The sequence below is a fragment of the Pipra filicauda genome, unplaced genomic scaffold (genome assembly GCF_003945595.2).
Source record: "Pipra filicauda isolate LSUMZ 115617 unplaced genomic scaffold, ASM394559v2 scaffold96_size2947999_pilon, whole genome shotgun sequence".
Lineage (NCBI taxonomy): Eukaryota > Metazoa > Chordata > Aves > Passeriformes > Pipridae > Pipra > Pipra filicauda.
This window is the reverse complement of record NW_024105164.1, coordinates 2,737,082-2,760,640: the sequence shown is the minus strand read 5'-3', so window position 1 is coordinate 2,760,640 and position 23,559 is coordinate 2,737,082. Positions and strand designations below refer to the sequence as shown.

Here is a 23,559-nt window from a genome sequence, read left to right as displayed (position 1 = left end):
CACAGTGGGTCATCTGATCCAACCTCGCTGCTCAAGCAGGGCTGTCCTAGAACACATGGCACAGGACTGTGTCCAGATGGTTGAGGGAGACTCCACAACCTCTGTGGACAATCTGTTCCAGTGCAAGGTTACCCACACAGTAAAGTTCTTCCTCATATTGAAGTGGAACTTCCTGTGCATCAGTTTCTACCCACGGCCTCTTGTCCTATTGCTTGGCAACACCAAGAAGAGCCTGGTCCATCCTCTTGGCACCCTTCCCCCCTTAGATACTTACACGCTGTGATGAAGCCCCTTCTCAGTCATCTCTTCTCAAATTCTTTTGCAACTATGGAAACTTTTCTTGATGCTTCAAACTCGCATCACTTAACTCTCAGCCCCTCATCTGTCTCCATTACATTACAGCTGGATCTGTATTGCTCCTGCTGTTTCTTCCAAGAAGACACTGAAACTGCTGCTTCCAAAATGGTGGCATCGTTCCCACAGCCTCCTAGTTGGTGGTGGAAAATCCCCTTGTTCCCAAAAGTTTCTTCCCTAGGGTAGTTCTGGAAGTCCTCAACTCATCTGGCAGGTTCTGGAGCGCTTACATCCTCAGCTGAAAAAGGCAGGCAACACAGAAGGCACAGGAACATTTCAAGGGCTGGGGTACAAACAGGTCTCAGCACGGCAGGAGGGACAAGGTAGACGCAGAAAACTGAAGAGTTAGACATCAAACACTGGGGACATAAAGTACTCAGATCCTTGTCATAAAGCAGTTCCTGAATAAGCCATTTTACCACTGTATCAGGGCTCTTCAGGCACCAACAATCTCCCTTTTGCACTGGAGGACATATGAAGGATCAGTTTCCTTCCACAGGTTTGAGTTCTCTGACCATATACAGGAAGGCCAAACCAAAGATGTTGGAAATAATTTTTTTTTTTTTTTTTGCACAGGACATTGATTTGGATTAAAATATATTCAACCTCCTAGCTATAGACATAAAAACCACTCCCCTTGCCTCTGCCTATTCAAGGAAGTTAACAAGACATTAGAAATTCTGTTAACTTGAGCTAACATCACCAGACCTATATCAGAATATTCTCAATATGGTTACTAGAATTTCCTGCATCTGCAGACAATATATTCTGGTATGTCCAATTCTATAATTATTTTTGTTATTTTTAAAACAGTATATTCTTAAAGTCCAATATAAAGAGTATGAGAAGACATTTTCATGTAAAAAAAAGATTTCTTTTGGCGCTCTTTAGAAGTAAATTTCCATCTAAGGTTCAAATTCAAACACTTTATCTGGAAGTTCTGAAACATTTTGGTAAGCGGGGTGTTTCTCTAGTTCCATTTTCTCTGAAAAGACAGGAAACAAGCAATCCTTTGAGCTGGACTACTAGTAGAGAAGAAGAAAAACAAGCTGACACCTTCAAGTTAGGCTAGAGGCTTGCATTCTGCATCTCTAAACACTGGAGATCTCGCAAATCCAAGACAGGAACATGAAGTACATTTCAGTATTCCAGTTCATGTGAGGTTCAGCTACTCTTCTTTTTGCCTCTTCTAGTTACCCTTACTGATATCCACTTTTCCCTGCTGCATTTGCCACCTGCAATTCCTAACCAGACATGCACAAGAACAATAACGAGGAAAGACACAAATACTAGGACATACTGCACTCCCTGTAAATCAGCCTCCCTTTTTCCAAATTACATTAGCTAATGGTGGCAGCACCTTCAGGGACATTCACCTTCAAAAGCTGATCTCTCGTTTAAGTAATTCCAAGAAAAATGAGGCGGGGGAGGAGGGAAGGTTAAGAAATAGAAAGGCAAGCTACACAAGGAGAATTGTAATAGCTTCCTGTAAGTTACTGCTGTCTGCACTAGAATTTCCATTTTTTTTTGGCATTCAGTCAGGGATCGGAGCCTAACAAACTCCTGAGCAGGCAGAATAAGGTACTGATGGTGTCTGCGCACAACATGCAAAGATGTCTGAAGCAAGACACAATTTTACTATTGAACATGATTAATACTGAACATTTATTTTAAGGGAGAATGTGGAACTACAGAAGGGGTGTGTTACTCAACAGCCAAGTCTCTCTCTAGCCTGTATTTTGTTTAGCTGATAGCACTGAGACACTAATGGAAGGGACAGAAGTGCTGACTTTAGAGGGACAGTCAGAAACCAAATTCTCTCAGCAGTGAACCACACAGATGTTTCACTGTGAATCCTGAACATACAACTATAAAAACCATGTGAAAGTCTAACTGCATGCACAGCTTGTTATCTTAGATCAGCATAGTTAAAGGTGAATCCTCGCCTGCATTTCAGCTAGTCAAAATCAAAATAAACCACAGAGATTAAACTATGAGTATTAGATTTGAAAAGAATCTATATCACAAGTGAGTAAGAGCCAGGTATGATGCTACAGCAAATGCTATGCCACAAATAAATACAGTGCTAACAATGCTGTAATAAAATACACCCTTAAAATGAGATTGTTGTCTTAAATACCTCTTTCAGAGGTGAGAAATTACATCATGTATCTACCCTTCACATTCTGGTTTAGCTATGTAAAGCCTCCAGATACTGCCTAACAAACAATTAGGAGATGAGGTTAAGAAATCAGTTGTATTGGGGAAAAAAGAATAGAGTTGATATCCATGTCTTTTTGAACTGCCTGGATCCAGCTTCCAGGTAAATTCCAGTATATTCACACAAATTTACCCAGAATGCACCAGTTAGTCTCATATCACTTCATAATGCCCTCACTTACCACAATTTATTCTCGACTGTCTCACCCTGACCTTCTTAACCCAATTTAATTGGAGATGCCTTAAAATTTAAAGCACCTCCACTTTAGTAGTGAAACAAACCCGTTTGGTGGGATTCCAGGTGGTTTTGACTTAACTCCTGTCTGCTGAGTTATCGGGTTTGGACAATATTAGCCCTTAATGTTCTTATTAGCACAAATGCATTCACTAGCACCATGACAGATGCAATTTCTTTTCTGACATGTCACGCCCCGCCCCAATTCCAACACCAGCCTACTTTATCCTGAGCTCTCAATCAGATCAGCTGCAGCTGCCCTGCATTGTTGTGTCTACCTCTGTAGTTTTGAACTGCCATCCCTAATCCCTAACTCCTAGGATCTACGAAATCCAGCCATTTCCAGCAAATTACCTGATGCTTCCTTATTTGCTCAGAGGTGCCAGAAACTATCATGATCTGCTCTGATCCATTCCAAGATCCCCAGAAACATCTCTAGTTGAGACACTTGTGCATTAAACGGGTATTTTCTGCAGGACAGAATGTATATAACAGTATACAAATTAATATGCCAGTGGTGTCAGAGCTCTGGAACAAATCCTGCAGCTCCATTCTTCTCCACCCTTCCTAATCCCTCTGCAGGGCCATATATCTCTCACTGCCAGCTCTGAGACAATGAATCACAAAGAAAGGTAAAATTTGTTAATGCCTGACAGGTTTTGGCTCAGTTCCTCATATCACTAAAAGGATTTTGTCTCTGATTAATATCAGCCTGTCAGTAGAGGTCTCTGGGCAGAATGATGGAATCTGCCACCCTGTATGTTTCCAATTAATACAACTTCTCAGAAGGTGCCTGGAGATCCATCAATAATCTTAATTAAATATAACCAAAGGGATGACAACTAATGATTAAGGGAGTGGCTCTCTTGGGACAATGGCTGAAGAGTGTGTATGGCAGGTCAGGAAGAGAGGCAGATGGCTGCTTGTCTAACACAGTAAAGCCTGTTTAAACACAGATGTCCCTGATGGCTGAGTTTCAATTCAATTTATCCTGTTCCCAGTCCTTTAGGAGTTACTTTTCTTCCACACCAGTTAAAACTACCCTCTGCCAAGGTGCAAGAGGGGATTTCTGCTGTGATTCTCCAGCTGCTGCATTCTGCAGATCATTTCCAGAGAAAGCAGCTCGTTCTCCTTTCCCTCTAAACATATTGCTTTGCAACATATTGCAAAGCAACACTGTTGCTTTGTTCTCATTCTACTTACCATTACAGGGGACCCAGAGATCTTTCAGTTCAAAAATTACTACAGTGACAGAAATAAAAAAAGGCAATTCTTTCTGAGTTCTAGAAATCATCAATATTAGGAATCAAATCACTATACTTCAGTGAGGTTATATGGTTCCTACACATTGAAGTCCTTGCTAAAGGACAGAAAACACAGACTACTAATTCATTATAAAAAATACCCAGCTTCTTACTGAAAAAACAGGCAGCACTAGGTATCACAGTTTTAGCAGAAGAATGAGAGCTGTAGCTTGTCCAATGCAATGCACTGGACTGCTAGATTTTTAACCTTCTGTCAGACATTTATTTCTCCTCTCTCACCTCTCACAGGCCATAAACTTATCCTAGCTTGTCAAATCAATTCTGAGACACAGCATCAACAGAATGTACCAGTGTTTCATGTGAGCAGTAATGAGATATCTATTTTTAGAACATTAATGCTAATGAATAAAGCTATCCTGACAGCTTTGAAAGCCTCCCTGTAGTCACACAGTAAACAGGCAAAATGCATGATAAGCAGTGAAGCCACTCACCCTAGTTTGCAGGAGCCTACCAAAGGGTTTGCAGGAGCAATCTCTTAATCATCCTCAATATTTGGCATCTTTGCTAAAATTCCTGATTAGTCTCAATCGTGTGTTTTTATGAATACGAGTACCTGCACTGTAAGAATATGATTTAGATGTCGAATACATCTATCACATCTATCATGTCTGAGTATCATGTAGCTTCACAATATGAGCAATTACATTCAGCCACCATTAACTGTTTTGAATTTAAAGCAGTAAAGTGAGAAATCCAGTTAAGAACAGAAATCAGGAACCTTTTTCCAAAATATTGGCAATTGCTGCAGTGACCTTCCTCCTTGTCTGCATTCACATACTTCCATTAGTAGAAAGACAACTAGGATTGTAAATTGAATTTACTTTGGCTAAGACTGGCAGTACTTGTTGGCACTATATAGCAAGCCTTTAAAATGCATTATTAAGCAAATTGATTGCAAACTCTTCAAGGGTATGAGACCCAGCTTCTCCTCCTGCCTCCTCCAAATAACAGGAGAGAGATGAAAGCTAAGACCATGGTGGTAGAACCACCTTATTCAACATTTGGCAGTCCTTGCTGTGCAGAGAAGTAGATGTTGTGAAGGTCAGTCAGCATCAAACAGAACTGCAACCACAACTCTTCAGCCAGGCTGGGGAGGATTCCCACCTCCCCTGCCCCTGCAGAGTTTGCCTGGCAGCTACACAACGCATCCACACTACACACCGGAATAAATATTTCAGCCCTAATTCTTGCACACCATGTACAAAAAGTGAAACATATTTAGTATATTAATAGAAGGAAGAGACACTGTTTATAAATCATGGACGTAGTGTGACATACAGGAGATGATAAAGCTAGTATGATCTATTACGATAGAAAAAACTCTCAGATACAAAAGAAATGCAAGGCTTGGGTGAGCATCACAACTGCTAAGAAGGGTAGCTGTTACTCATTACCTTTTGACAAGTTCACCGCCTGTAAGACTGTAAAAAAATAGTTAAACCTAGGAAGACACTAAGAACACAGAAAATGATCATGTGACTACAAACTGAAAGTTGTATTTTGAAAAACTCAGACAAAACCTCCAGAATATCTGTGATAAAGTTACCTTCAGATCTGCACTACTTTCATACCCACGTTAAGAAGATACATGACAATCAGAAATACTCCTGGCTTGGCAACCATCATAAAGCTCAATGCAACAGCCTTCTGTAGTACAGACATGGAGCAAACCAACAAACAAATAAACTCTGTAGGACTAACAAAAAAGCCTTGTTGACTGGTGATTGTAATATACTGAGAAAATAAACAGTGGTGAAGGAATACTTGGTTTTTAATTAGCAATTGAATGAATCAGGGCCCCAAGAAGAAGTTTTTACCTAGTTTGCTAGCTACTCTTCAGCTTGTACCACCACATCTTCAATGCTATTAGTTGGAAACATGCTCATGTTGCTGAGCAGGACGGCAAAGTGAGGCTTTGGACATCACTCCTCAGGAACTAAGTAGTTGCTATGATACACATGCTTATATTGGTACTTCCTCCTGTTACTCCTGCAAGGATACATTAAAAGTAGGATGTCTAATTTTTGCAAAAGCAAATAAATTATAATAAATACCTGGAAATTATTACAAATGCTACACTTCTAGAAAATCTACTTAAAGTACAGGATAAAATGGTAAATGCAGCATGTGCTAGTACCTGGTACTTAGTTTTTATGTTTAGTATAAAAAGCAAGATCAGAATCTCTTGTCCTATCCCACCAAACACTTGGATAAAAAAGTGTTTTGAGATATAGCTAATCAAGAGAACCATTCAAAGACTGAATGATTTTCTACAGAAAAACACGAAATGAAGTAACTGAAGGCATCAATTCAAACAATTTACTTAAATATCATTAAACTGTTTAGTAGAAGTTGATATTCAGAACTAAAGCAGCCTTAATTTGTTTTATCTTAATGTATTTCTCAAGCACATTGTGGCCACTTCAATCCTGAATACACACATCTGTAATTTTAATCCGATTTGAGTAATTCACTTTAACAATTAACTCAGATATATTCACTTAGGTATTCATGTCTCCCTAGTAACTGAAAAAAAGGAATGTAAAACTGATAAATGCATTTTATCTGAAGAACCATTTGTTACTACTATTAGAGAAGAGAGATAAAAGAACAGTTATCTCCTAAAAACAATCAGGTGAGATCACTGTATATTGCATACATCTACATTTGCAAGAATTCAGTGATAGTTACGGGCCTGAAGTCTTTGCTGTCAAGTGCCCTGATTTTAACATGGCAATATTGTTCTGTCACCTGAGAGACAAATATTTAGGTGATCTACATATCCTGATATTATACCTATAATACCATATCTATAATATTACAAAGGGGAATTTGAGAGGAAAAAAATATGTTAAGTGATCCATACAGCACTAAGCAATAGACAGTGACATAATTAGGGACAGAATGTAGATTCACTCCTGTTTCTAACTTTTACTAACAGGCATTGGACTTCCCATAGCAATGCATAAACTGCCTTGCAAAATCAGATTAGCCCACAGACTGTAGACTTTCATTACAAACATTCAGTCTCAGGCATGGATAAACTCTGGCTATTTAGTTAGGAGTTAACTTCTGCTGGGGGAGGAGAAATGGAGAAAGAAAGCAGCATTGTACCATTAGAGACATCACTGCAGTGTGGCCATATTTGCCCATGCTTTTAAATCTGTGGCACTAAGGGAATTAGTTTCCCTCCACTGCAAGATCAATTATTTCAGGAAGATACCCAACATGGAAAGGAACAGTGGTGGTTATTTATATCTGTAAGCGATACAGGCTACACAGCAAGGAAGATCTATCCACATGTCATCCTTAGGAACTCCAGTCACAGACCAGGATTGTAATGTGTTAAGATTTTGTAGAGATACAAAACCATTTCAGTACAGAAAGACTTCAAGGCTTGTATCCAAACTGCAGAGACCACTGGAAAGGGACCATTGTTAAAATGTATTTGGCTTTGCAGAAAGCTGCACATAAAAAGAACAAATCCCAGGTCTCTGAATTGGTAGCATTAAGGAGATAACAAAAAGTCAAGGTTATGGGTTTTGGATTTGATGGAAAATTAAAGGAACCAAGGCATACCAATTTTACTTAGTTCTACACAATACCAGCTAATACACTTTGTGGTGTGAACTAATTTGTTGAAAGCTGCAAATTAAATAATTTGATTTCTCATCCCATTGTACATATCACCTGGTAAGTTAGCAAAAGAGAAGAATTAGTCAGAGAGTAAGTGACCTGTCCATAGCTAATCAGTTATCCTGAAAAGTAGGAGTATTTGAGTCGTGCTTACTTGGGGCAAAGAGACTTTATTGCTGCAATTTTGTAAGGCACAGTTGCTCTCCACAGATTTGTCTTTTGTAATTCCTTCACTGGAAAAGCCATTTGTTAATAGCAGCTAAAAGTACATCTTAATGAAGAGAATATGTGACTGATAAAATACGTATAAAAACAATTAATATTCTGGAGACTTAAAAAAAAATCCCTGATCTTTTGCCCCACATGTTGACACCTGCAAGTCAGAAGCAGCTTCACACCAGAGAGCTGAAATTCAAATCAAAGCAAAGCAGTTGCTAACGTCTCCACTGCTGGAATCCAATCATAACAGAAACTCACTTCTTGCACGAGAAAAAACTGTCTCTGTGAGAGGGTTTTTTTTGTATTTCAAGGCAAACATTTGAAGCGAGGTAAGAATTCACAGTCTCAACTTTCAACGCAATTTTCAAATCAAGCTCTTACAAAGATGGGTCAGTGTTGCCTTGTCCTCTTGAGAAAAATCTCATGCATATAGTCCCAAAATCTTCCTTGATGCGACTCATTGCGATGAATCATAGCTGTGAGGGCCTCACCCTGATCAAGGCTTTGCCAATAATCCTGCAGCCACATTTCTTTCCAACTGAAACAAAAAAAGAGACATCACCACAAACCATTAAAAAACCCAAATGAGTCTGCAGCTGTAATATCACTGAAACCATTGTTTTTCTTTCACCTAAGAGAAAAACAGGCCCAGGGATGGTCATAACAAACTATGTTGTTATTGTGCTCCAAGTCATTTATAGAAACTTGCTATGAAAATTCTCTACAGAAAATACAAGTTCACCATGAGCTTTACAACATTCTAGAAGTATCAGCATATGACTACAGTGTTAACCAAAGAGACTAAATTGTTAATTGTAGAGAATAAAAACTTCTATTAAAATAAAATCTGTCACAGAGTCCTATTATTTTGAGAATAGCCTTCTGTGGCCCGTATGCATATAAGAGTTAGCGCTAAGAATCAATTTTTATTCAGATAAACCCTTTAACAAACTCAGGTTATATATGGAAGAGACAAAAATCATTATATTCCTCAATCCTGATCCTATTCTTTATCTCCAGACTAGATGGTCAAGTACAGGCTGTCTCTTTTTCAATGCATACAGTCACAAACTTTTTGTAGCACAGACTATATCACTGCAAATTTCAGCAATTCCCTTCCCATTCATGATGATGTGGACTAATTCTCTCACTGGTGTTATATCAACAAATGGCAACTATTTATTTCTTCTCCATTATTTCTGCTATCTAGCCACATGAGCCCATCAGAAATTTTGGAAAGAAGGAACAAACACGATGCTCTTTATAATACGTCCATGAGTTACCCAATACTTGTTAACTTATATACAGAGCTTTTTGCTGCTTCTCCCCTCAAATCACAGAAGTGCAGCGCCTCCTGCATTCCCTCTGTACACTACACCTTGAACCAAGTGTGACTGCACTGCCCAGAAGCAGATCTCAGCCACCACTCCAGGCAGGTGAAAGAAACGCACAGCACATCGTAGTCGCTGTCCCTGTGGACACGGCCTGTGGGCCATGGGAATGAGCTTTCTGTGGTCAACAACACCAGCTGTGGTGGTACATTCTGCAGTGTATACCAACAAAAACCTCAAAATAAAGCTTTTAACATAGACTCCAATGTGAAGGATCATAGACAGAGGCTTATTTCTGCTTCAAAAAATCAGTATCTGCCAAGAGGGTCCTTTGTAAAATGCAGCACTTGGACGTACTATGAGATCACATTGCTAAATTCATTAACCGTTGTTCAAGGACTGCCAATATGAGTTACTTGTTTATTACAGCACAGAATAAGGGCACACATCTATGTGCATTAAGTACTAGACCCAAGACTAAGTGGCAGTAGGTAACAGAAAAAAAGAAAATGTTTCCCAGATGAACTGTACAGAAAAAACACTAAAAAGAATTCCAGTATTTGAGTGAAGACTTTCATCAAAAATATTAAATTAGAATAGTTTAGTATTTTTCTTTTGAAATTGCTATTATTGGGGGGTTTTAAAGAAAATAATTTCACTCTGATTCTGTCAGTTGGGAAAAACTGGTACCCCAGGATGAGCAGGACTGCACAAATCTCCACAGACTCCCAACTACATACACCTGAAACATCATTACCATGAGATACAGATCTATCTTTAATCCTGGATGATTACTGGATTCTATTGCAAGGGACTTCTCACATGCACAAATGGTAAATCTCATAATCTGTTAAACTCGTTTTTCTTGTCATAAATAAACTGTGACATTGACATAAAAAGGAAACAATAAAACCATGATGGTTTTACAACATTCTTTTATCAGTGGCACAGTGGCTTCTCTTTCCTTATGTCACCACAGATGAAAACTAGGTAACTGGAAAGGAATTGTCACTTAATCTTCTTAAAGTTACCCCCTCAAACATCCCACTTTCAGAAAATTAATCCTTATCAATGAAACAAACCAAACATTTCTCTCACAAAGATGGGAGTCCAAGAATAACTACAGATTCTGATTCCCACTACATAGAAGTTCCACTCACCAGTAGCACTGTAACCCACTGTTTCCTGTACAAAGAATTCAACAGACTGTAGTGACTGACTCATACCCTAACACATACAAACGGTTGTTCTACTGCCTTTCTTTGTAAGCTCACTTGGGTGTGAAGCCTGGGTGTCCAAAGACAAGTGAGGCTGCAACCATAAGGATTTAGAAACCACGTCTCCACACCTACAGCTAAAAGGTGTAAGTGTGCTGCAGCTACCTACACCTGCATAGAGAGAGACTGTGATGCAACAGTTCTGTCAATTCAGCTAACCTGTCAACCCTAAAAACTAATTACATCTGGGAACAAGAGTTACAGAGCATGCAGATGAGCAGCATTACCTTACTGTAACTGGGTACTTGCTCTAATATAAACACCTTTGTTTTTCTCGGAGTTCCAGAAGGCTCCAGAACTCCAAGTCACAGTGTGTGTGTTTATAGTCAGACCTTGAACGTTGCACATAGTCTATCATTTGTATCTCCACTAGGCCTGTGTCCTTTTTCCACAATAATGTTTTTTAAAGTAACAAAACACTCAATTGACTGGCTCAGCAGGCAACCATGTAAATGGATCACACTGTCGAATAATATTACTGTCAAACTCTGACAAAATACGGGCATGTTAAACTAATGCTTTGGTGGCAATTTTATGTTACTGTCACCACTTAGAATTCTAAGTAACCATGTTCCATTTTGCAGATAAAACCAGTGAAAGCTCAGATACTTATCAGACAGAAACCACTGTATTTCACTGGAGATGCCCCTGATCGTGTCTCAGAAGGTATAGATACATATATTTCTTAAGTAGACAGCAGCCAGTGTAAAAGCTTCCGTGGAACAAATTTTCCAGACACATCTCATGGCTACTAACAGGGGAAGAATAACATCTTGTGGTTCAGTGAGACACTGAAACTTCCATGGATGCAACTGAGGTTCGGATTATGGACCAGCTGTTCAAAACTCCCTGTTGATGACCCCTGGGCAGAAGGATGGAAGCACCTGAGCCTGCAAGTGGCAGCGGCAGCCACGCTATGTGTGCCTCCCCACGTGCTTCTCTACTGCCACCTGATGCCCAAGCAAGAGAAAACCTATGGAAAAGTAGGGAATGCTTTTACAGAGTAGGATGCTGCAAGGAGAAAAACCGTTTTGCTACTGAGACTGAGAAAAGGCATTACTATAAAAGAGCTCCAGTAAATCAGCCAACCAATAGAAAACAAAGGATTATGAACTCCTTTTACTTATAAGCAGAACTTTTCAGTTAGTCAATATGAAAATTAATTGTAATGTGAAAAATGCTTTTTGATTATGAACATCACATGCTTTGTGAAATAGGCCTTTCCTAAAACACCTGCATAACCTCACACTTATTTTCCTGTTTTAATTTCAGTTGGCCATTTCTGAAAGCATCCCAACACAGAATTAAGTAGTTTCCCACACTTAAAAAATTCTTCATATTTTTCTGATGAATGGGTAATGTAATAAAAACATTTTTAGAGATTCATATCCACACAGAACTTAGTTCTGGGTTAGCATACTTGAAATTATGGATTTTAAATTTTCAATATGCTGTTTCTTCTAACAAAAGAAATCTTACACTCTTAACACTAATTTTAACATTTCTAGGCACTCAATCCCTTAGTGTAGAAAACTATTAAAAGTGTTGTAAAGCGATATAAACTGGAATAAAGTACGCTGACAACTTCCTTCTGGAAATGCATGAGATTTTCCCAATATTTTAAAAATTTCATTAATTGAATTACTACAGTGAGACTGACATCAGCACATTGAAATCTTTGGTGATGGCTATTAACCTAGACAAAACCTCCTGCTATGGCTGAAGGTTTATCTTTATGATGGCTGTCTGATGGCTTATACAGAGTGAATTGCACGCACTTGAGTAATTGTCTAAAAAGAGAAACTGGTGCAGGTAATGCAAAGAAAAGTGATAAACCCAGGAATCCAAACATGTTATAGGAGTAATACACACCTCACAAAGTCCACATATAGTTTAGGAACTGCAAGAACCCTTCCTCCTATCAACTGCAACTTCGAACACTGTCAGTGGAAAAGCCCAAAGGTTTGGGAACACCGAAGCATTAACTTCTTTTGTACCAATGCATGTATAAATAGAGTAGATCATGCAATCAACACTCTTCTGCCTGTCAAAAGTGGTTGCCCGAGGGTTGGTGCAGTTAGTTCCCTGCTGACAGACTGGAGGGCAGCTCATACTGAGGGCTATAAGGAGATTCCAGCAACACCAGCCATCCCTGTGTGCAATTCCCGGGACAAGATACTCAGCCTGTTCTCTGCCCTGTGTGATCTCTCTCCTAAACAAACGGGATGGTGTCCTTCAACACTAGCCAGAGTTTTGTCACACAAAACAACACCAAGTCTTGTATTCTGGGGCAAGCCTAATGTCCGACCTGAAGTCAGCAGGAGCCAACCAGGCCTGCACTGAACAGTGGTAACCCTGTTCTCAACCCTTTGTAGTGAGGTACAGAGCTGCTTTCACCCCACGGCTGACAAGTGCTGTACCATCACTGTACTGAAAACATCCCTCCCCCAAACAAAGAGGCTAAGACAGACAGAGGATAACCACATTGCCCGAGGTCACAGAGCATTTTAACACAATATTATGGGTGTCTCACGCTCGTCTTTCAACCACCAATACCACCAGCCAAGCCTCTTGTCCAGCCTCAGCGTTACACAATATTAGCAGAACTACCACAACACCCACAAGACATATTATAAAATGTAACTAGAGTTGTATCAAGAGCTCCTTTAAGTATAAAGGATTATTAAAAGTTACAGCTACTACTATTATTTGAAGCTTCCTTCCCTTCAAAGAGGATAATATTGGTACATTACCTGTCTCCTTCAGCGAGGTCTTCCACACTTCCAAACCCAGGGGTTGGCACGGGACATCCCATGTGCTTGAACTGAGCTATGCGAGGTCTGGGAGCTGGAATTTTCCCGCGAGACTTTTTGTGTTCCTGCTCCTCTTTGACCCGGATGTTCTCCCTGTCACAGATGAAACACTCGAAGCCATTCAGGTAATTGGGCAGAGTCATGTCATTCACGCCCCACTCCCGCCTCTGCAAGCTCTCTAGCAAGAACTGGTTTTTGATTCCACCAACGTTTTTATACTCTAGATACTTCAAATATTCCTCTCCATTCTTGTCCAGGAAATCAAGATACTTTGCCAGCTCTTGGGGGCTGTCAAAGTCATCTATAAGAATGATGGAGAGGTTGTTTGGCATCCAGTCCCGCACAGCTGGGGAGCCTCGGTACACTGGGACAGCCCCCAGGTGCATGGGACGCCACAGCTTCTCCGTCATGTAGTCCTCACATATGGCATTCTCCAAGGCCAGATGAAACTTGTACCTGGCGATAAAAGTCATAAACTCAGAATCTTCTGTTGTGGCTGTAGAAGTGTCTCTCAGTCGTTCACTGGGAAGCTCACGGTTATGCAGGCATTTCCCATAGGAGTCAACCTGAAATAACAACCAGCATCTTTACAAAGCGATCCCTTCACCCGGAACTTGTTTTCAGAGCTTGTAGTTCTTGTAAAATTACAAAGTTGGATCAGTTCCTAGCTACCTTGGCTTAGCTTCACTTTCACTCCAAGTTCTTTCCCTTGTAACTATTCCTAGAGCCCCGCTTCTACCAGCTTTAGAGGAAACCAAGTGCTGAGTTTCAAAAGCATCTTTAACTATGCTACAGATTGAGGGTTGGGGGGAGTGTGCAGTGCCACTCAAAAATGGATTTATTATCAGATAAATCAGAAACTGACAAGTAAGGAATAGCATTCGACCCTCTCTGCATTAATTTAAAAGTCATCCTTCTACTTAACAGAGACCCAGGACTTTTCCAAACAGCTATTACACATCGTTCCTGCCAGGCTCAGCAGGCTGACAAAATTTTTCCCTTTGTTAGACTGAGAAAAATTGGTGAAGCTAAAAGAATACCGTCTAAAAATGAAAGACAATATACTTGAACTGGACCTTGCATCAAACTTTGACAATATAGTAATATTTTAAAAATTCTTTTGTCTTTGTTTCAATAGTGAATATATGATAAACTTGCACAATACCTGAATCACGGCCAATAGCAACAACAGAAACAACTAGGAAAAAGATGTTTCTGGCAAAGATGAAAAACAGATGCTTTTTATCAATGTCCTATCCTTCAGAATTTTTAAGAGGAAAAAAAACCCTAAACTTTTTTCTGCTTTAAAGAAATTACATTATTTTACTTCAGGAAGCTACTCACCATCAGCTGTGCCGTAGCAGTATAAACCACCATAGAAACAACATCGTTCTACCACAACATAGATAAGGAGCCGATTCTCAAAACACAGCGACCTGCCTTTTTACTGCCTGCTTGTACTTTCAAATAGGAGCGAGGCTTGTAAATGGACAGCCTTCTTGTACTCTAACTTCAAGGTCCAGAGATTTCAGCAACTTTTACCACTTGGTCCAGCAGACTGAGCTTATTCAGGCTTTGCCCAGCTTGCGCCTGATCCCGAGTCTAGACAACTCCACAACTAACAAGCTACATGAGGCCTACCTACTGGCATGCGGTGTTGTCTAGATCACGCTTTGGGAAGGAATACAACTAGTTTTTCTGTCCAGCTTGTAGTCAGCATGCATCCCGTTACGACTCGCGTCTTGGCTAAAAACAAGGACAAACAAACCCCATTAAAAAGAGGCGGCGGAGGGGCGTAGCCAGGTGCTCCCAGCACCACGCCACAGCTTCCCCCGTGGATGTACCTGGATGTACTTCATGAGCTCCCGCACGTAGCGGTCCCTGTCCGAGGGCACATCGCAGTGGGACTGCATGTACAGCACGGGCGCGTAGCCCCTCCGCCGCCAGGCGTCCTTCTCGGCCAGCGGCACGGCCGGGCCCCGCAGGTACCCCGCGCCGGGCAGCCACTGCAGCGTCAGCGGGTAGTCGGACTCGCGGCGGAAGGTGGCCGTGTAGTTGAAGAGCTGGATGCCGGGCGGGTGCGAGAGCACGTAGTTGTTCATGGGGGACTCCTCGTGGAAGAGCGCCCAGGTCTGGTGGGGCAGGCGGGGCAGCGGCGCCTCGTACGCCCTGAAGTCGGTGCCGTAGAAGATGAGCGCCTTGGTGCGGCGGTGCCGGGCAACCCGCCGGCTGCGGGTGACGAGGCAGGACCCGCGCGGGCAGTCGATGCGCTCCGTGTCGCCGGGGAAGTGCGGGAAGAGGCTCCCGCTCCACCACAGCAGGATGGGCAGCGCCTTGTTGCTCCGCGTGTCGTTGTTGCCGGGCCCGCGGTAGGACGCGGCGGCGACGAAGGCCGCGCCCGGCGGGACGGCGTCCTGCGCCCACCCCTCCGCCCCACACGGCTCCGCCGGCGCGGCCGCTCCCGCCGGCGGCCCCTCTGCGGCCAACGCGGCCCCCGCGCCCCAGGCCAGGGCCAGCGTCACCCACAGGCCCGCGGGCCCGCACCGCGGCCCCGCGCCCCCCATGCCCGTTCCCCGGGCCGGTCCCGCCGCCCCAGGAAGCGGCGCCGGCCCCGCCCCGGCGGTGCCGTCACGGGGCGCGGAGGGGCCCGGGCGTGGGGCCGGGCGGGAGCGGGGCCGCCTTCCCGCTCTGTCACCTCGGACGCTCCAGGAACAGTGGCAGCTCGTAGGGGCAGCGACGCCTAACACGGGTCTGTCAGCGTTCGTGCAGCCTGGCTGCAGCGGCCGGACGAGGCGACCCATTCGCAGGTCCCTTCCAACCCTACTGTCCTGCGGCTGAAGGGGCTGTAAATCCTCTCTGCCTCTACCGCTCCTGCATCCGTTTGTGCACGCACCTGCCGCACAGCAAGCTTCGAGCGAAGGCAGCTGCAGAGGTGGCTCCTCGACCAAGCAGGCGTTTAGGTGTTGCAGGAAAGAGCACCCTGATTAACTCCTGCTGATTAACGGAGGGAACAGAAAACACCTTTTAGTAACAGAAATCTTGTTGGTTTTTTTTAATATCTACAGGTAGTTTTAAAGCTTCCTTGAAAGCTGCTTTTCTGTACCAACCTTAAATAACTCCTGTGGTATTAAATTATTCTGTAAATGGGAAATTGGTTTGGGCTACACTATGTAAATCCAACGGAAGTATGCTAGAATTACCACTCAATTGCTCAGTTACACAATTGCTAAAAGACTCAATTCCTTAAGACCTAACTTAATATAATGACAATACTTAGGAATTATCAGTTATAATACAGGACATCAGTTAGTATAGACACAAGGCAAAGAAGTCTTCTTTATCTGTGTAAGGAACAAGTTAAAGCAGAAATCTTTTTCCTTTCCTTTGAAAAGACAGGTCTGAACACTGCTTGGGCCTGCTCCAGCAGCACACCACAGGGTCCTGTGCTGAGCTCCCAGCAGTGTGACAGGTATGGGCTCTGCAAGGCAATTCCCACAAGCATCAGAAGGGGAGCTGCACGATTTACTCCATATGATTAATGTACAAGATCCACAAGGCCCATTATCACAATACCAGTTCAGTGGCAGATTCTGGATATTATGTACATTCTGTAGGAGAGTAATCTCAAAAATACTCTACAGCAAACTTAGTATTGTTGGATATTCAGCAATGATTGTCATGTGCTTTCATACAGATCGTTCTAAGGTTATCAGGAAATTGTACAATATCAATGTTCAAGGCTACAGTCAAGTTACACTGCCAGTTCACTCTGAACTTTATTTTTGCAATTAACACCCCCCCCCAACAAAACAACCTCCCCAACCAATCTACCCAGCTTCCCTTCTTTCTTAACTCTGAAATAGGAGCTCTATTTCTCTGAAAAGTTAAGAATACAGAAGTCATTAAGCTGACATTGCACAAGGTAAGGGCAATATTTGCCAAAGTAGACCAAAAAAACCCACCCCAATCAATGACTCAAAGCTGTGTTAGCAAAAAGGGAAATCTCTTTGCAAAACGGAAGTTCAGAAGGGACAGAAAGTCAAAAACCAATCACTTAAGCAAATACTGAGACTGAACAGTATCTTTTGTCAGTTGACTCTTGTTGAATTTCTTATCATTCAGTGTGAGTAACAACAACAACGAAAAAAAGAGACTGAACTTGGCCAGCAGAAGATTGGATTGTAAAGGAGCAATGAGTTAGACTTCATCCCTTCCCGTTTCCCCCCTCCCGCAAAATACAGGGTTTGGAAAAATAAGCAGTGTTTATTTACTAACAATGACATAAAATACATCTTAATATATTTTTATTTCTTTACAAATTAAAAGATGCATTGGAAAAACAAGTGAAGAAAATGAAAGGTTCATTCATGATTTCATTTCCACCCCCACACCCCCCAATATTAATACTAGAAATTAGTATTTGTGGAAGTCTGTGGTTGCTGCACCTTATATTTCTGGGAAGTTCTTTTTTTCCCTCTTATTAAAAATCCTCTAGATTTTTTGGTTGGAGGCAGTACATGGAGTAAAAAGTTGGCCACATTCATACAAAAACGCTGAAGGTTCTGTCAACTACATCTTGAAAGAGTTTCTCCATTACAATTTTCATATTCCCCTTTCTGTGTAGTGATGGGAGGGAAGACAAACTAGCAGCATTAGAAGAAAAATGGATTTATATACACGCTACAGGATATGGAACTAAAACCACAGCCAGATATTTTTTCTGATCTTAACAAGGACTTTCCTATGAAATATCGAGCCCAGATCACATGTTCTCTAATCCATCCACATTCTTCCTTCCACTTTTAGTGCTACTGGTAGCTTAAACTCCTGGGTATTGGAAGAACACTTGTTAAGTGTTCAAGCTAAAATATACAAGCCCCCTTTCAAAAGTGAATAAACGAAGCCCTTAGAATTCTGAATTTGATTACACTAGCTCCCTCTTCACAGGAGTCTTCTCATCCACCCTCGCAAAATGGAGCAGCAGAGCAGCCAAAGTGGATGGATTAATCTGTCTGAGGTATTTTAGTTTAACAAACAGGCTTATAAAAAGGTTTTGTGCAAGCTGATCAGTAGGTAGAACAGGGGAGGGTATAAACATCCAGTAATGAGACTCTTTGCTATGGCCCAGATGCTTTCAATAACCAAAATCAGGTACTTATGATACCTACTACAGTACAGTCTAACTCTTAAGTTTTTGTATCTCCTTCCTTGTATTCCAGGGTACAAAGCAATCTCAAAAATCCGCATCAGTATAAATCAAACTCCTGCTTGTTTGCTATGATTCACAATAATATGGTTGAAAATGGCCACTTCCTTATCATCCAGTTCCTACACAGCCCCCCATCACCTTGTTAAACGTAGTTTCTGCTTAAGGTTAAGAGGATTTTGTTCCCACCACCATCTGATAGACAGGTAAGCTCTGCAGGAGAGGCCATGGAACATGGATTGAGTAGGACAATACAGAGCCATGCAATGAGAAGGAAAGGAGTCACCACACACGCCAACAGGAAGTCCCATCTCTACCCCTACACTGTTTAGAAGCTGTTGATTTTTGCCCACTGAACTATTAATTACTCCATTACAGATCTGCACAGCAACTTATAGTACAGGGAAGATTGTGGAGAGAAATTTGTCCTGCTGCCTCCTCACTTAGCTCTCATTTCATTTTTCATGGCTTTCTGGTTCAGACAGCCGCATGATACACCTCTGCTCTGACACACCGTGTTTCCCTCTTTAGAGAAGACATAAAATGTTTGGCTGCTCCAGCTCCCGTTACCTGACCTACCTCTCGTCCTCCCCACCTGTGCATCACCTTCACACTTGGAGCATGCACACACACCCACATGAACACACAGCAGCTACCAGAAATTTTGAAGAGTTATCGCTTTTTCACCCAATGTTGAATCATGTACAGTGAACTGAAAAAAACCTACATTCATTACGACAGGATTAGCGAGCATGGGGTGGGGGGTGAACTCCTGCCAAGCACAGGAAACAATTTAGATGCAAATAAAAGACCTGGTATCAAAGGCCTTTTTTTTTTTTTTTTTTTTTCAGCCCTCACCAGGAAAATATTTCATCTCTCATACAGGATTGGGAAAGGTTGAAAGGATTTCTGCTTATGCAACATGTATTAAAAATTATGGAATTGTACAGATTTCTATGTTGTCCTTTTTGAGGGCGCTGGGCCTTCTGATCAGGTCTTTAGTGGAGACTGAAATGTCACTGCTGAGTTCCAGCACCACTCACTCCTCTAGCTCAGTAGCTGCCGAATCTCCTTGTGCATGTGACACAGGAAGTCCACATATGAAGCCCCCCCACTCAGGCTCTTGTCCTCCACTAGGAAGTGTTTGAACAGCATTTCCAGCTTATCTTCTTGCTTCACAATTATCAACTACAAAACAAACAAACAAACAAAACAAAACAAGAACAAAACCAACAGTGAGTAGGTAGTAGAATTATTCTTCTTGGGGAAAAAAGAGCAAAAAGCCAATGGCTCAAAAACCCAAAGACAGATAACCAGAATCCTGGCTTATGTGCTTTGACTTCTGTAAATCAACTGGGTTAAGTCTCAATCCTTTCCAAACAGAAGAAAAATACCACATATGTGGTTTGTACAGTAGTATATTGTAATAGGTCTGAAAAAAATAGTTTTAGAACTATGATAAGCAGAAAACTAGTGAAATCTTTTTTTCAGATCCTTGAAAACTTTGAATCACATTTATGAGATTGGGAAGAATAAGTTCAGAACTGCAGCATTACCAGGTATCACCTGCTCTACAATAAGGGAAGGGGATTTAAAGCTGTGAATGGGGGACAGCATTTTTACCTTCATGTAGCGGGATCTCTGCCCTTGAAGCATGTCAACAATAGATCGTACTTTCTTTGAAAAGGGGTTTTCCAAGACAGGCAGGGCACTCTGGAATGAAAGATATCCAATCCCCATTAGTCAAGTGAAGTAGAGTAACGTTAAATAAAACTCAGCAGTTTCGTCATATTATAGAAGGGTATGGACATATCTACCCCCATTAACATACAATCTCTTTGACCTCAACTACTTAAAAGAGAATATAACACGATATCAGAATTAAAGGTCATTTATTTGTTCCATTTAGGTATCAACTGTTCTCTTCACTGTTAGTGATGTGGCTTGCCAAGTAAACTTGGGCAAAAGCATGCCCAACATGCCCAGACTAGGGACATTTCCACTAGTTTCACATATCTGTGCTTCTCTTGTTCCCAGTATGAAAAATGTAACACTATTTTCTCAACTGGCTTTCTCACTGTTTTAAGTTTTGGGTGACTATCACAGACAGTAGCTCCCACACTGCCATCCAGCTCACCAAGGTGTTGCTAATCTGACCGAAGGATGACACTCCAAAGAGGTTCTGGATCAGGCCTTGCTGCACGCTGACTCCCACCCACACAAAGATGTTCAGCCCATTCTCCAGCAGGTATATATCACCCTTGGAGAGACGCTCCTCTGAGTTCCGAATGGCTGCTGGCAAGGAATCACTGTCAACATCTGCTTTGGTCTGTTTTAGAGCGAAATAAAAATTAAAATCAGTAAAATAAAATCAAGGTTATAAAACAATAACATCTTATGAAGTCCTGAAAATTTCTGCCACTAAGACCCCAATGAATTTTAATTTTTAGTTCTCATAAGACTACAATAGCTGTGACTGTGGTATCATCTTCCTTAGCTTAGTTTTCTTACTGAATGTGACACAGAGAGATTCTTGGTCAGCAAAAGAGAACATAAGGTTTCTGTGAAATTACTTTGAAGTTCCAATATAACCTCCTGGACTAGGAATGTAATTAGTTTTTAGTATTATTCCAGCAACTACGCTACTGAAAAGTCAGAACGGTATGTAGAGTTGCCTTTCAATGATGAAAATTACTACAAAAAGTTGTAAGAAGCTTTAGGACTTTTTAAAAAAGACTATGAAAGGATCAAAAGTGTCTTTGCCACTGTTCATATGCTCACAGCTCAGGAAAAAAGTATCCGCCAGCAAGTTCACAAGATGCAGTAATGCATCTATCACCGAGTGAAATGAAGTGAAATATCCCCACAGATGGCAGATCCCAAACACTTCTCAAATCACTTTCCCTTGCTAACAAATAAATGCCAGTCCTTAAGACAAGTCAAGACAACAGCAAGTCTCAAGTGGTAAGAATATCCTGAATTACTCACCAGGGGCAAAAGCCTGGGATAAAAGAAAACATTTGTTTCGGCGACATCCATGGATGTCACTAACTGCCGAATGTAGGCACGGTCATCCGTCGTGACCTCCGGACCAGGCTGGAGGACGTCACTCTTCAACACACAATTCAAGTACACAGGAAGCAGCTTCATGCATTCAGGGAGGATCAGCTACAAGTCACAAGGAGACAGAAGCTGGTCAGCTGTCTTGCTGAATAAGCCTATGTTTGACAAAATGAAGCTTGCATGAACCAACAAAGTGTGGTACAGCTATGAGGAGTGAAAGCTGATAGCCTCATTATATCATGGACTTGCAAAAGAAACATAAAACTTATCCCTGCTCCCTGGGCTCCAGACAGATGTTCAAGAAGCCATTCTCAGCTATAGTTTTACTTTCAGCCTCTCTACTTTCCTGACTCTTCTCTTTACAAATTTCTGCTGAGCAAAGCAATTGACTTTATTTGAGTAGGCTAAGTAGGAAGATGATGTCATCACTTTTTAATTCCTGAGCCCTGGGATTCAAGCAAAAGCATCAGAGTTTACCTGTCCAGCAGAAGAGGGACTAGCACAGTTCTTTCGATAGCAAGCAAGGATCTGGGCACACTGGTTGATCAGTGCATCTCGTACAGTCTTCACTGGACTACTCAGAACTCCACGATATGCTGCACAGAAAGAGGAAAGAGATGGACTGCTGTCAAGTGAGTGCTCATGAACAGCAAAAAACCCAACACTACTTCCACAAAGTAAATCTAAACAACTATTGTTTATGAAAGTGTTTATTCCTTCTGCTTCAATAGGAATATATCATCACTTTCCTACAAGTTTGAAGACCCGAAGAAGCTCATTTACTCTGTTTTATTACATGTTCTTGAACTGTCTATCCCCCCTGTACTTAAAATACACTTATCATAATTGAAAACATGAGGTTCTATAAAAACTCCTTTTATAGCCTGGCCATCTTTCTTTAAAGGTCTGAAAATGGACTGTTTCTGTCATTTTTAATGGCAATAAACATACACAGCTCTAAATCTCTGTTGGATTCCTAAGCTTTTACTGCAAACTAGAAAACGTAAATAGGGTACAATGCAAGAGAGTATGATATTTAACCCAGATCTATGAACAAAGACCACCATTTCCTATTGCCAGAGCATAATTTTGGAACAGTTAAAGAATGAATTAAACCAGTCCAAAAATAAATGCAAGGATGAATTCAGACAGTTGTCAATACAAACTGTTATTAAAATATTTAGACAAGAACTTGTATGAAGAATAAGCCTACACCCTCCATCTGTACCTCTCATCCTAACCAGCAATAGTATCATCACAGCTTTATGCTCTTTCCCGTAACTGACTGAAGTATCAGGATTCCCACCTGACATTTGAAGTAAGAAGAATAAACAGGTGTCATTGGATGACAACAGATATTTTACCAGCAGTTAAAGGCTGCAATTCTTGATACCAAAATTACCCTTACCATACTTAGCCAAGTAGTTGATGAGTGTGTCTGTCTCACAGTTTCGATAGAGGTCAGCAAGCTGTGTGCAACAGTTCAAGGAGAGGTTGTGAATGCGGAGTCGTCGCTGTCCTGCACAACTTGTATATAACAGAGCACACTGTAGAAGACAAAAACGCCAACATATAGAAAAATGAGGTCCTGCTACAATAAGAAGGGCAGGGCTTGAATATACTTCATTAAAAGCTAGGACTCAGATGCATAAACAAATTAGATAATTATGTGAAAGCCTTGCACAATCAGCTAAAAGCATACGCTAAGAATTGGGGTCAATGAAAGATAACAAGTAGCAATTTTAGCAGTTGCATTAAGGGACCTGGTCTTAGAAAATAAGACTGTAATTTGAAGCAGTCTTAGGTCACCCTGAGAGCAAGTACGCTGAAAGATCAAGGGTACAGAAAGAACAAACAGTTCCTTGAAGAAATGTCTAATA

General features: G+C 41.4%; 2 protein-coding genes across 12 annotated transcripts in view; both read right to left on the bottom strand.

Moving 5' to 3' along the window:
- Positions 1–196: 196 nt before the first annotated feature.
- FUT11 (fucosyltransferase 11) lies at positions 197–16,264 on the bottom strand. 7 transcript variants are annotated; one of them, XR_005562234.1, is made up of 5 exons: positions 15,255–16,264; positions 13,351–13,976; positions 7,925–8,527; positions 5,952–6,123; positions 197–4,692 (listed from the first exon to the last, which is right to left on the bottom strand). XR_005562234.1 is itself a non-coding variant. In XM_039377882.1 (4 exons), the coding sequence occupies exons 1-3, from the start codon at positions 16,209–16,211 to the stop codon at positions 8,380–8,382; spliced, it is 1,731 nt and encodes a 576-aa protein (XP_039233816.1). In that variant the 5' UTR covers positions 16,212–16,264; the 3' UTR covers positions 5,606–6,123; positions 8,371–8,379. The 7 variants fall into 7 exon arrangements, 2 of the variants coding, with proteins under 2 accessions (XP_039233816.1, XP_027575788.2); XR_005562235.1 differs by having other exon boundaries at positions 197–4,687; XR_005562237.1 differs by having other exon boundaries at positions 197–592.
- Positions 16,265–17,493: 1,229 nt separating this feature from the next.
- Positions 17,494–23,559, bottom strand: part of SEC24C (SEC24 homolog C, COPII coat complex component) — a 38,816-nt gene continuing 32,750 nt past the window's right edge. For all 5 annotated transcript variants that reach the window (XM_027719882.2, XM_027719899.2, XM_027719906.2 and 2 more), the window contains 6 exons: positions 23,088–23,226; positions 22,157–22,275; positions 21,605–21,784; positions 20,754–20,945; positions 20,240–20,329; positions 17,494–19,804 (listed from right to left, as the gene is read on the bottom strand). In XM_027719882.2, coding sequence (XP_027575683.2) covers positions 19,664–19,804; positions 20,240–20,329; positions 20,754–20,945; positions 21,605–21,784; positions 22,157–22,275; positions 23,088–23,226 — 861 coding nt within the window. In that variant the 3' untranslated portion in view covers positions 17,494–19,663. The remainder of the gene's footprint in view (positions 19,805–20,239; positions 20,330–20,753; positions 20,946–21,604; positions 21,785–22,156; positions 22,276–23,087; positions 23,227–23,559) is intronic.

What these genes read in the sequence shown, in the direction of transcription:
- FUT11 (XM_039377882.1), bottom strand. Translation starts at nt 16,211, where the DNA reads ATGGGTCGCCTCGTCCGGCCGCTGCAGCCAGGCTGCACGAACGCTGAC. An exon ending in AGCTCATGAAGTACATCCAG is followed by an intron (nt 13,977 to 15,254) that starts GTACATCCACGG and finishes TTGTTATTTCAG; the next exon opens with GTTGACTCCTATGGGAAATG. An exon ending in GACCTCGCTGAAGGAGACAG is followed by an intron (nt 8,528 to 13,350) that starts GTAATGTACCAA and finishes TTTTTGTTTCAG; the next exon opens with TTGGAAAGAAATGTGGCTGC.